This window comes from Panulirus ornatus, chromosome 20 (assembly GCF_036320965.1).
Source record: "Panulirus ornatus isolate Po-2019 chromosome 20, ASM3632096v1, whole genome shotgun sequence".
Taxonomy (NCBI): domain Eukaryota; kingdom Metazoa; phylum Arthropoda; class Malacostraca; order Decapoda; family Palinuridae; genus Panulirus; species Panulirus ornatus.
Genome location: NC_092243.1, coordinates 61,620,076 through 61,633,810, shown reverse-complemented (window position 1 = coordinate 61,633,810; position 13,735 = coordinate 61,620,076). Strand labels below are relative to the sequence as shown.

Sequence of the window (13,735 nt, the reverse complement as noted above, 5' to 3'; positions counted from 1 at the left end):
GATTCGAAACCTTCCATACTTTTCAAGCTTTAAGCTTGATACATTATGAGCATCTTTTACGGATTCTGACATTGATTGTTTAAAGGCTAAAACCGATTTTGATGTAAGCCCAGACTCCTTTCATGACGACATTTTCAAAGGTAGTCCGTAAATGTTACAGTGAAATAATATCCCCAATAAGCGTGGGAAAACGTCATTAAAAAAAGTCAAAGGCTTATTCCCGCATATCTTATGGTATTACTATGTAGGCTACGTATGCTACAGATCATGGTTGTACATAATGTGAAGACCTGTCCTTCCTATTTACAGCAGTGTACCCATGAAATGAACAAAAAGAGAACGCTAGTTAAGGTCTTCATAGAAAACGAAATATTTACTTCCAGGGTAACTAAACAAAATTGCAATTCGCAGTACCGTTCACGATATTCATATCTTTCACGTACAAAAGTTGGTATTTCTATGGTTTACGGTCTACGGAAGTTATGAAGTTTTTGTCATACACAATCGATAGATCTAGTTTCTTCTAGCTCCACGTTAGTTTAAGTGAGTTGAGGTAAAGTAAGGTGAGTTGAGGTGAGGTTAGGTTGGTGAGGTTAGGTTCTTCAACATTTCCTGAAGCCACTGAGGGAAAGGTAATGAAAGTGAATCATGATTTTCAACATGTTTCATTGAATAAGACTCCATATTCAGCGTTTATCGGTTTCTTACTTATGCTATTAACTTTGTTTCTCTTATGAATAACCTGGCCAAAGTTCATAACAGGGGTGGAACTAAATCAATTTAAAAGCCAGTTGTATAATTCTTCTTAGGTATATAGTAACGTAACGTAACGGTAAGTGACTCGTGTCACATTCTCAAGTGTAAAGACCGTACGGCATGATCTGGGTTAATGAACTAAAGTCAAAAATCAAAAGAAAATTTCTTAACCAATGAGAGATGAATACGGCAGGCACCTACCCCATTCTCTCACCAATGAAAACTTTGGTAATAGATAATTAGATTTATTATCTGATCGTCTTTGGTAGGCCTCAGGGTTTTCTTGATTATGCCCTTGACCACACATTCATCCATCTTGTTATGAAGTGGACATGAAGGCCGAGTGGTAAAGACAGATGGAGTCAGGGGGCGCTGTCTGATTTGGGAGCGTCTGGTTCGATGGTTGTCTGATTGTGTGGTTCCCTCGCTACCATCTCTCCCACGTCTTGCGAATAGAGGAGCAGCTACGTGTATGTAATTGGCTCCCGACCAGGCGTTATATACGTTCTGCCAAAAGTGCATAAGGATGATTGTTCCCTGTGATCTATACTCTCGGCGATTTGCCCTTACAGTTTAGCTAAATTCGTAGTTCCAGTTATTTCACCAATAACTAATAATAAATTTACAACAAAGGATTCTTTCTCATATGTAAAAGAAATATGTAATATGGATTTCAGCAGTCGCTTCATGGCCAGCTTGGACGTAAAATCTTTGTTTACTGACGACCTGTTCAGCGAGAGAAACACAGCTCATAGGTTAACTAAGTCTTAGTTTAAGGAATTATTATCTTCATCTGGTGATCGTGCTGTTTATTCAATGGCGATACATATAATGATGGGTTCCCACTGGGTCCAATATCAGCTAACGAGTTTTTATGCCACCGTAAAGTTAGATGGCTGGGTGAGTGTCCATCATATTTCAGACCTTTGGTTTATAGACAATATGTAGATGATACATTTTCTGTCTTTTAAGTCTGTGAATGATATTCCATTAGCTTTGAATTGTTTGACCTCTACATAACAACATTGAATTCATCTCGGAAGTGGAAAAACACTGATATCTCTCCTCTTTTCTTGCAATTAAGTAGATATGGGAATTCCTCCACAACATCAGCACAGGAAACCAACATTACTAGTCTTTGCGCGAAATTTACTTCTTTTATATTATTCTGATCGAATGTAAATAAACACAGTGGTAACCCTAGCCACGCGAACACTCTTTATATATGTTCTGATTATCTTAAATTCCTCAGAAATATAATCACAGTAAAAGCATCATCTGTTCCTGGGATGTGATATATTTTCCATACTCGTTCACTGAGAAGGGTAGTTAAACGTTTCGTTAAGATACTGACTATATCATTACGTGAATTTTACCCACAAGTTAACATTAGTCGTCGTTTTTAAAAGCAAGAAAAACAATTCAGTCATTTTTGAAGATCAAGGATATCTATCATTCCTACGGAGTTGCAGTCGTCATTTGTCAGCCAGTATAAGTGCAACAACTTCAGTGCTTTGTATATTGACAAGACGAAGCGGCACCTCAGGACGCGCATTCATGGACACCTTGGTCGGTCAGTACGAACGAACTGCTTAACTACCATACCTCCCCTTCTCAACAACACGCTCACAACAGTAGCCAGCCAGTATGGGCAGCAAGCTTCCCCGTGCTGGCCAGTGGGTCATCAGACACCGATCTGTTAATAGTGTAGTCCTGCCAGTCCAACACGAACAAACCCTCTATAAGCAGCAATGAAGTGTCGCCCGAGTTATTGTGTTATTAGGTAAGTTTTATTAGGTTTGAGGAGAATTGTGTAGTTGTTTTGGAATTTATATCTTAACGGTAGGATATTTAATTATGAAAAATGTAGAATTCTAAATTCTGGACTAGGAAAGATTTTGAATTTGTTATAAGTTACGCTTTAATGTATTTTGGATAGGGTTGGAGTGTTGGTCATCAATATTCTTTATTCCTCCCGGTTGTTCATTTCCATTTGGGCTTTTATGATGTATATTTTTCATGGAACATTTTAGACATTATGCATTTAACAAACTCGTAACGTATACATTACATGCATATTATTTCTTTATTTGCTGTAATGATTGGTTATGTGATTACCGAAACTTCAGCCAATTCAGCCAAATACATTCGTCCTAGCACAGGTGATTTTCGTTTATATGAAATGAGGGAAGTTGACAAGTAGTTAAGTAGTCTGTCCGGGGATTGGTAGCCGTGAACAAATAATAGATTTCATTTCCGTTACGTGTAGAGGAAAATCTTACCGTTATCTTAGCAGTTATGTGGCCGAGCTGTGGAACAAGGTTGTTGTATATGGTGCATAGAGTCATGGTCGTGATAATTTTCGGGAATACCTGGCAGTGAGATTGTTGTTGATTTTTAACACGAATCAGATGTTGGCGACTCGGCTTCGTCTGAGGGACGTTGGTCGTGAGACGACGCTACTCTATCCAGAATTTGTACAGCAGGTTCTGTCCTGTGACGCTGTGTCACGGACGGCCGCACTGAGGCCAAGGGATACCTTAGGGAGAGGAAATGTGCCATGTAAGATCTACCTGGTCCTGTGGAGTGGGGTACAATCTTCCAAGCTGTAGGTAGCTAGGCTGCGCGGGTATTGATGCTAAGTTGGAGGGAGTCGATTACACTAATCGTGAAACGGATTAGAATACGTGTGAAGTCAGTGTTGGGTTAGACTTTAAGTGCAACAAAGTGGTGATGGAGTTAAGGGTTTAGCGTGTAGAGAAGTTTATAGGCACAGACAGGGTAAAAGTGAGTGAACTGTTGAATGACTTGAGTTGCCAAGCATTGTGTTAATGGTCACCACCGTGGATGGGAACTACTTGCGAACGTTTTGAGAAATATTGTACTTGATGTGAATAAGGTTTCGTTTAGTCTTGAGAGGAATTTGACTTTTTCTGCATTTGACAGATTATTCTTTCAATATTTCTTATGAGTTTTTTTTATGAGATGCAGGAATTCATCCGCACTTTAATTTTCTCTGTTTGTGAGGCGAGCCCTGTGTCAATTGTGTCCGAGGGCAGTTTCGCCTCGTTACTGAAATGGTAGCAGACCCTGGTTGAGCTCGTCATTTTGGGTTAATTAACATCACTGATTCCTGCTTGGGTTCAGTAGTATATACGACATGGCGAGTTATAATTATGTAACAAAGGGAATGATTCCCATTCCCTGGTCTCCATAGAGAACAGAGTTGTAATTGTCACCAGGGATTGAGGACTCCCTGCTTCATTTGACTAACCAGGCTGGCCATCTGTGGTGGAATTAGGTCAAAGGGTGTCTGGTGTTATGGGGTCCAAAGATATTGTTCTCTCCCGGTCATCGCCCTCGATTCAAATTCTCTGGAAGACCAGAGCAGGTTTGGCGTGAGGGATACAGAGGAGGATTTAGAGCAGATAGGCTTGCAGGTTCAGGATGCAATCGCCAAATTGTGTGGATTTTTGGAGCGTCCAGCCTTTCCTAAGGTTCGCAACAGGCGTGTGAACAAAGCCAGGGGAATTGTTCAGTCGTTCGCAGGAGGCTTCTTAGGGATAAGGTAAGTTATGTAGAGCTGGAGAAACAATTCAAGGGACGGGCTGAGCAGCTGCAGGAAGTGTGGGCGTACGATTTTATGTTAAGGGAGATGGGGAGGGGGGGGGGGGAATTTGCATTAAGTACGGCATAGAGGCGCAGAAGAGCGGAAGTGGTTGATGCATACTTGGTTTTGTAGGAATCTGAGAGGAAAACTGGAATGAAACTGCAGATGAGGTAGGAGGAACATCCCACTCCATCATGGGAATAGCTCGTTCATCGTGCAGAAGACAGAGTGAGGGAGGCAGAGCGGACGGACGCAGGAGGAGGATTTGAGGAAACCGATGAGACCTGGGAGAGTGGTGAGAGGTGGATGTGGAAATGTTCCCACGCCATGCTGTGTTCTGTGTGGTCGACGGACATCGTGGGTGTCGGTGTGAAAGATTCAAAGATTCCGATATCATACGGCCCGGGAAACTGTTATGAATAAGGTTCCATTTAGTTTTGAGAGGAAATTGAGTGGTTTGTTTTGTATTTGACGGAGATTATTCTTGCAATAGAATGGCTATGCGTTGATGAAGGGTATTTGTGTCTTCTCAGATTATGATTAAGGTGGCCAGAGGCAAGTGCTGTGTACCGTTGGCCAGTGAGAGTAAAACGGACATAGAATTCGGGCCGCAGCGGAAACTTGCTAAGTGTCATATGGACGGGACGTGAGAAAAATGTGTTAGCAACCATACAGTTGAGGAAACCGTGTCCCCAGAAGTGGCTTGGGATTTTCTGGTAGCGTGTGAGTGTGCATGTGGAAGAAGACGGTATGGATCAAAGCCATTTGCAGCAGATAGATCAATCACTGTTTCGGTATACGTGTGTTTTTGTCGAGACTGGTACGAGTTGAGCTGTGGCACTGAGATACACCTCGCGAGTGAAGTACCAGTTCGGTTACCGTATAGGCACGATTCTCCCAGTACTATGACCGAGGTGGAAGCACTCGTAAAGGGATTGTTGGAGCAAGGAGTGGTACAGGAGAGGTGCATCCTTATGCTGCACGTACAGTATTGATGAGGAAGAAAGAGAAAGCATTAGGACTGTGTAAATTACAGATGGTTGAATGAGATTATTGTCAAGGATGCTGCCAAGGATCCAGGACACATCAAATGCTCTAGCAGGAGTACAGTACTTTCCCTCCTTTGACCTGACTGCTGGGTATTATCATTTTCATATGTAGGCAGAAGCTAGTCTTAAAACTGCCTTTGTGACGCCGTTTGGACATCATCAGTATGCGAGGCCCGATGGAATTGACTTGCTGTCCTGCTACATTCCAGAAGCCTATGGAATACATGTTCAGAAATCACGTTTTTTTTTTTATTATCATTCCATAGTGCACCTGAATGCTTTGTTAGTCTTTGGTCGGATTACTGATGATCACTTGTATAGGGTAAAACTTATTCTGGAGTTGTGTACAGACATGGGTTGAGGTTGAAACCCTCCAAATGTCGTATTTGGAAACCTCGGGTCAAATACATTGGGTTTGTAAGCTCAAAAGAAGGAATCCGCAGTGACCCAGAGATGATCCCGGCTGCTTAGCAATGGTCTACCACTACATAATGTGAAAGAAGGCAGATTGTTTGTGGCAATCCTGCTCTTTTTAAAGGAGGTTCGTGGCAGGGTTTGCTAAGATGGCTGCTGCTCTGCATACTTTGATGAGTCTGCAGTCAAAAACAGAGTGACCAAATACTGAGAAATAGCAGAGGCCGAGACTTTTGAACAGTTCGAGAGAATGATTCGAGCCCCCATACTATAGGATGCTTATTACACTTAGCACTTCTTAGTAGAGGCTAATGCAAGTTTTGAATGAATAGGGGCTGTTCTCTCGGGGGAGCATGAAGGAAAATTAACCCCAGTGGCATTTGCGAGAAGAGGGTTGAGATCTGAGAAAGATATGAGTAATTATAACACCAGAAAGCTAGAACTGTTGGCTTTGATGTTAGCAGTGACGGAGCAGTTGAAAAACTGTGTGGCTGGAGGACAATTACTTGTGCTAACGGGGAACTGTAAAGTTGGGGGCAGTAGAAAGTAAGAGGTTGGGTGATGTGAATGGATTTGATTTTATGGTAGAAAAACTTTGGAAAAAAAAATGCCAATACGGATAGGCTGTCGCGGAAGCCGCGCAAGGAGCTGAAGGAAGAGGCATATGAGATGTGGTGGATGTCTCGGGGACGTACTTCAACAGGAAGAGTAGCAATTCTGAAGAAATGGGCAAACGTCGAGTTTAGATAAAATGAGAGGAACCCAGAAACCGTTCTCCATAATAGGCAAGTTGTGGATGTAGATGACTGGGAAGCCCTGAAACCGTTCCCCGTTAATAGGCAAGTTGTGGATGTAGATGACTGGGAAGCCCTAAAACCGTTCCCCGTAATAGGCAAGTTGTGGATGTAGATGACTGGGAAACCCAGAAACCGTTCCCCATAATAGGCAAGTTGTGGATGTAGATGACTGGGAAGCTAAAGTGTGAAGTTTTAAAAACTCTACCGCAACTAACTACGTTTAGGCAGCTGTGGAGAGTAAGGAAGTCGTTGATCATGAGGACCAGTGAGATTCATTGGAGAGGATCTCCTGGTAGTCGCTGCACCTGGAGGCCAACCAGTGTTACTGGTAGGCAAACGAAAGGAAGTTCTACGAGCAGCACGAACAATGGTGCCATCAGGGAATGGCTAGGACCACAGCTCTACTGCTTAGGATTATATGATGTTAAGACCCATCCATGCTGCCTAGTGTAAGAGCTGTGCTGTGGATAAAGAGGAAGATGTGCGGGTTAAAACTAAGCTGGGGACAGTGGATGCTAGCAAGCTTTGGGAGAAGCCATTGACTTCACACTTTTAGACTCTTCGAGATGGGAAGGGAAATGTGTTAATTGTGACCGATGCGTTTCCCAAATTCTTTTAGGGTTTCCAATTAAGAACCAGAAAGTTCCCTCGTTGCCAAGATTTTGGTGAATGAAATTTGTAATGTTTGGCTCTCAATTGAGGCTGCATAGTAACCAGGGTTCTGAGGGCCAGTTGGTGTGGGAGCTGTGCAAGTATTACCACATTGACGAGTCTAGTACTACGCCCAACCACCCTTAAGGAAATGGTACCTGTGAACGATTGGGCTGTATGATAAAAGGCGACACTAGGCAGGGAGCAGAGGCTTAGATATTTGTCAAGTTTGACGGCGATCTATATTAGTACCCAACACCCGGTCACAGGATTACCTCCCTATTGCCTCGTGTTTGAGGTGGAACCTCATCTGCCCTTGCACTGAAGAGGCCACTGGAACCCATTGTCAATGGATAAAAAAAAAAGATGGGAGAATCACCAGACTGCCTGCCTGGAGAGTGGCTAAAGGGAACATACATCGGTACCAGGTGGAACGAACAGGGCAAAGCGGTGCTGTTGCAGTTGGGGACAACTAGTACTACTGAAGACCCGTCATATGCGGTGGGAAGATCCAAGATCCAGCCCAAGCATGGTGAGGAGGCACGAGCAGTAATGGAGGTGATGGATGACGGCAGTGGAGTTTATCTGGTGAAACTAGAGAAGGAATAAGGACCTAGTAGTGCTGCACCGGGGAAATTAGCGGCCATGGATGGGGATGGAAGAATCGGACTCGGAGGAGCAGACAGAAAAGAGGAAGTTGCAGGATGAGGGGACTTTAAGGAGCATTGGAAGCAATGGAGATGCCTGGTATGGCTGAGGTTTTGCGGATTGGTGACGACAGACAGTCTGGAGATGACTGAAGGAGAGATTGATGACGATATGGTGGAATAAGATGTAGAGTTGGAACCCCCGGAAGAATTCGGGGACGTTAGGGTCGCCGCCCAGAGCAAGGATGATTAGTGTGGAGGGAAGTGGGAAGAGAGAAATGGGATGGATGCGGAGGTAATTCCTCCCAGGCTTTCCTTGAGAATTTCAGGTCGGGTGAAAGCTGGTTGTGTGAGTGAGGGCACGCACAAAGATTTACGGGCAGAGTGTAATGAGGGAAGTTAGCTGGTTGAGGTTGGCAGGCCTGCGGCGAGCCTGTCCGGCAGGTTGGTAGCTTGGGGAAGACATGTATATCTGTAACAACAACACCTCCCGAACTAGTTGAAATTTTGCCTTTATCTATGCAAGTATATGGACGAGTTGTAGATCAAGGTTTTATATGGTGCATAGAGAGTCATGGACGATTATGATGACTGGGGGGAATGACTGGCAGTGAATGAATTGTGTATTTTTGACGGGAGTGTTGGCGACTCTGAGTCGTCAACAGACGCTGGATGTGAGTGGGTACATTGTCACGGACGGCCGGATTGAGGCCACGGAATCCCTTAGGGAGAAGAAATGTGCCACGTAAGATCTACCCGGTTCTGTCGGGTGGCATACAATCTTGCAAGCTGTAGCTAGATTGCGCAGATATTAGCGCTAAGCTGGCAGACCTCGGCTAAGCTGGCGGACCACGAGGTTACGAGGAAGGGTCGCTTTAACTCAGGCTGGGTTCCAGATCCGAATTGCATTAGAATGGCAAGGCTAATTAACATGTAGAGTTAGAGTTTAGAATAGAACTTTGAGTATGACGGTGATGCTGGAGTTAAGGTTTAAAGCGTACAGAAAAGCGTACAGAAGTTAATGGACGGAGGTAGTTAGGGTAAAAGTGGTTAACTGTTGAATGACATAGTAAGGTTTGGCCACAATGACCAAAGTGTATTGTGATTAAGAAAGATGTCTGGGAGTGTCAGTAGTGAACACCCTGGATGCGAACAATTTGTGGACTTGTAGAAATATTTTATGTCGTAGGGTTTCATTTAGTGTCGTAAGGAACTTGACCTGTATTTTAATTGTTTTTGGCAGAGATTATTCTTGTAACATTTCTTTTGTAAATAACGAAGTATATTTTTGTTTCAATACGCCTATACAGGAATCCATTTATATTTTGATTTTCTCAGTGAGGTGAGGCAAGGCCTGTGTATTTTTTTTTTAGGGCAGTTTCGCCATATATGTAAAATTCTGTGAATAGGTTTCGATAATATTCCATCAATTGTTTCAGTAATGAGGGAGGAAAATGTCATACGAGTTTTTTTTATCTTTTTTTTACAAAATTGCGGATAAATGTATTTGCTAGTGTTTAGTATAGAGCAAGAAACAGTAACGCAAACATGTACACATCTCCACCTCTCAACAGTTTAAAAGAGTTTGATGATCTAGTTGGTGATATGAGGAAATATAGTCAAAGCGTATTGGTCTGAGTTTGTTGGCTGCTCTGACGTCACTATTAACCTTGTGGCTGACTGACTGAAGACGACCCAGCAGCGTGTTGCCTGAGGTCATTTCTCCTGCCAGGGGTTATTGTAGGGCTTCCACTGGCTTCCATAGGTCGGCTGCTTATGTGGTTTAGTTCCTATACAGGAGTTAAGGCCAGACCACCACGCTTGGACCTCTCTCTCTCTCTCTCTCTCTCTCTTCACGAACGAACCTCCACGACCCCAACACAAGCCATAAGATGGCGTTTTTCCAGTCACTTCGTCCTATTTCGTATCTTTCATACATAACATGGTTTAAGAGCGATTATGAAATAGAACTACATGTTTTGGCTTTCTGCTGCGGATATATATATATATATATATATATATATATATATATATATATATATATATATATATATATATATATATATATATATTGCTTTGTTGCTGTCTCCCGCGTTAGCGAGGTAGCGCAAGATAACATACGAAAGAATGGCCCAACCCACCCACATACACATGTATATACATACACGTCCACACACGCAAATATACATACCTATACATCTCTACATATACATATATATACACACAGACATATACATATATACACATGTACATAATTCATACTGTCTGCCTTTATTCATTCCCATCGCCACCCCGCCACACATGAAATAGCAACCCCCCTCCCCCGCATGTGCGCGAGGTAGCGCCAGGAAAAGACAACAAAGGCCACATTCGTTCACACTCGGTCTCTAGCTGTCATGTATAATGCACTGAAACCACAGCTCCCTTTCCACATCCAGGCCCCACAGAACTTTCCATGGTTTACCCCAGACGCTTCACACGCCCTGGTTCAATCCATTGACAGCACGTCGACCCCGGTATACCACATCGTTCCAATTCACCCTATTCCTTGCACGCCTTTCACCCTCCTGCATATATATATATATATATATATATATATATATATATATGCAAGGTTATTAGGTACAGTAGGGTTGAGGGTCAAGTCAATTGGGAGGTGAGTTTGAATGGAGAAAAACTGGAGGAAGTAAAGTGTTTTAGATATCTGGGAGTGGATCTGGCAGCGGATGGAACCATGGAAGCGGAAGTGGATCACAGGGTGGGGGAGGGGGCGAAAATTCTGGGAGCCTTGAAGAATGTATGGAAGTCGAGAACATTATCTCGGAAAGCAAAAATGGGTATGTTTGAAGGAATAGTGGTTCCAACAATGTTGTATGGTTGCGAGGCGTGGGCTATGGATAGAGTGGTGCGCAGGAGGATGGATGTGCTGGAAATGAGATGTTTGAGGACAATGTGTGGTGTGAGGTGGTTTGATCGAGTAAGTAACGTAAGGGTAAGAGAGATGTGTGGAAATAAAAAGAGCGTGGTTGAGAGAGCAGAAGAGGGTGTTTTGAAATGGTTTGGGCACATGGAGAGAATGAGTGAGGAAAGGTTGACCAAGAGGATATATGTGTCGGAGGTGGAGGGAACGAGGAGAAGAGGGAGACCAAATTGGAGGTGGAAAGATGGAGTGAAAAAGATTTTGTGTGATCGGGGCCTTGAACATGCAGGAGGGTGAAAGGAGGGCAAGGAATAGAGTGAATTGGAGCGATGTGGTATACCGGGGTTGACGTGCTGTCAGTGGATTGAATCAGGGCATGTGAAGCGTCTGGGGTAAACCATGGAAAGCTGTGTAGGTATGTATATTTGCGTGTGTGGACGTATGTATATACATGTGTATGGGGGTGGGTTGGGCCATTTCTTTCGTCTGTTTCCTTGCGCTACCTCGCAAACGCGGGAGACAGCGACAAAAAAAGAAAAAAAAAAAAAATATATATATATATATATATATATATATATATATATATATATATATATATATATATATATATATTGTGTGTATCAGTATCAACTAATCAAGATTAAAGCCTTTTTCGATTGATATATTTTATACGTTCTCTGTTCTTATCTTTGTCATATACATACATACATATCTAGAACTACTTCATAACCCATGCATCATTGTTTTTTAGGTACATGGTTACAGAGATCAAGGGTTTACGGTAGGAATAACATTTTTATCCAATTTACTGTAAATTTTATTTATTTATCACTCTAATAACAAATCTTAAAGGCTAATAAACGATTTTGCAAGTTTATGTAGGGGAAAATTTCATAAAGACTTCGTACTACAATTATGTATTCATAATTACCTTTTGGACTCCTTTCTGAAAGAGACTCTGGTGTTGCCCCAGGATACCTTTTCATCCTGCAGCTCGAGGCTGTGCTACACTCAGTAGCAGGGACATGGTGGCTTCCTTTAAAGCTAAATCTTTTTTTTAAGGGCCTGCTTAGGTTTCCTCAAAAGTGACACTTCTCTCGCGGTGTAACCGTTGTCTGGTGACACAACATATACAAAATAATATATAGTGCCTTGCTTTACTTTTTGTCTCACTTCTGTATCACAATTTGACTTGTATGATCCAAACATCAGCATACCCCCAGCAGAAGGCTTTTGGATGACCTAGTGGCACTAGGAGTCGGGTTCAAACCTCCATCAAGCCACACTAGCAGGTCTCGGGTTAGGTCTATAGACCTGAGTCGAGTCTGAGCCAGATCCGCTAGTCTCTGATTGGTCCCTAAGACCTGAAGGTCGTAAATGGCCACATAAGCAGGTCCCCTGGTTGGGTCTATAGACCTAACTGTTAGGTCTGAGCCAAATAAATGAGTCTGATTGGTCCCTATGACCTGAAAGTCATATATAACTACACTAGCAGGTTTCTGGTTGGGTCTATAGACTAGAGTCAGGTGTGAGCCAGATGAACGAGTCTCTGATTGGTCCATATGACATTAAAGTCCTATATGGCTACACTAGCAGGTCCCTGGTTGGTTCTACGGACGAGAGAGTCAGGTCTTTGCCAGATGAACGAGTCTCTGAAAGTCGTATATGGCTACACTCTCAGGCCCCTTGCAGACCTTGATGTCTAGTGTGTCAGCCAGATAAGCTGAGATGGCGTCCAGAAGTATATGATTTCTCCAGATAACATCACCATTTTCTGTCTTCTCTCTCAACACACAACAATATTTTGGTCTAAAGGTTTTTGAGACTCTGCACAACATGGGATCATCCAGACACTGATGCTTATTTAGTTCCGACAATATATATACAGGGATATTACTACACTACACACACACTCCCGTATACATGTGGAAAAGCTTTGCTTTGGCTACGTGGAATAGTAAATGTCGTATAATATGATTGTTCTCGTCTTACAACAACTTGAAATACATAAACCTACGAAAGACTGGGTTTGAGGAGTACCTATGGAGCACCGCACAAACCTTAACACTATGTGCTCGTTCACTGGCCGTCACGTAGCGGCGTTCGGAGGCCCATAGTGACTCTGAACGCCCCGTGTAGCCTGAGCAGCCTTATAGTATGGGAGTGCGCAGTCCCTCCCCACACACACACACGCGGGACTGCGCACTCTCCGCTTATTACTAGCGTGGCCTCCACACAGCGCTGCCCCCACACGTTTCCGCTTTGGAATATCTACAGTGAATGGACGATGGATGATTTGTTTTACATGACATGATGATAAGTGAAGCCAGGGGGGTGTGGCAGGAGAGAGAGGGAGGGTACACACTACTACCTCCGGTGGGAGTGTTGTCTTGGGGCGTAAGGTGGCGGCAGGTCGGCTATGGTGTGAGGGGCGGGCGGCGAGGCAATCACCCTCGAGCCTTGGCTACCTGTAGAGAGCCTCGAGCCTTGGCTACCTGTAGAGAGCATCGGGCCGACCACCCGCCTCCCAGACCGACCTCCTGCAGGGTACGACGCCGCGGTGTAACTCGGAGGTGGGTCTGGTGGGTAGTGTGGGTTTCTTGGATAGCTGGGGCTGTGTGGGTGACCATTACTCTGTGGGGGTATCTTGCTGGTGATGGGAGGTGCTGCTGTCCTTGGGGCGCGGTGGTGATGGTGTGGGGTGGTGTCCGTCTCGGGAGCCGAGGGCCTGGGACCTGCCTGCTGGTGGTGGTTGTGGGTGGTGACGCCGCTCAGGGTGAAGATAGAAGAGCCGTTCTCAGTACCCAGCTGGTGAGGAGGGTTCGAAGTGGCCAGGCAACAGCCCCCGCACGCTGCCAGCCCCGTCATGCCTGTCATACACAGATGATAAT

At 43.9% G+C, this 13,735-nt stretch overlaps 1 protein-coding gene and 1 long non-coding RNA gene across 10 annotated transcripts in view; one reads left to right on the top strand and one right to left on the bottom strand.

Annotated features, from left to right (window-relative positions):
• Positions 1-2,309: 2,309 nt before the first annotated feature.
• The window catches only part of LOC139756065 (uncharacterized), a 56,857-nt gene continuing 45,431 nt past the window's right edge, over positions 2,310-13,735 (top strand). For 2 of the 3 annotated variants that reach the window (XR_011714253.1, XR_011714252.1), the window contains exon 1: positions 2,310-2,539. This is a non-coding gene — a long non-coding RNA (uncharacterized lncRNA). The remainder of the gene's footprint in view (positions 2,540-13,735) is intronic. The other variant, XR_011714251.1, reaches the window with a different exon arrangement.
• Positions 11,649-13,735, bottom strand: part of LOC139756063 (uncharacterized) — a 79,087-nt gene continuing 77,000 nt past the window's right edge. For all 7 annotated transcript variants that reach the window (XM_071675068.1, XM_071675069.1, XM_071675067.1 and 4 more), the window contains exon 4: positions 11,649-13,714. In XM_071675068.1, the coding sequence (XP_071531169.1) occupies positions 13,212-13,714 (503 nt within the window). In that variant the 3' untranslated portion in view covers positions 11,649-13,211. The remainder of the gene's footprint in view (positions 13,715-13,735) is intronic.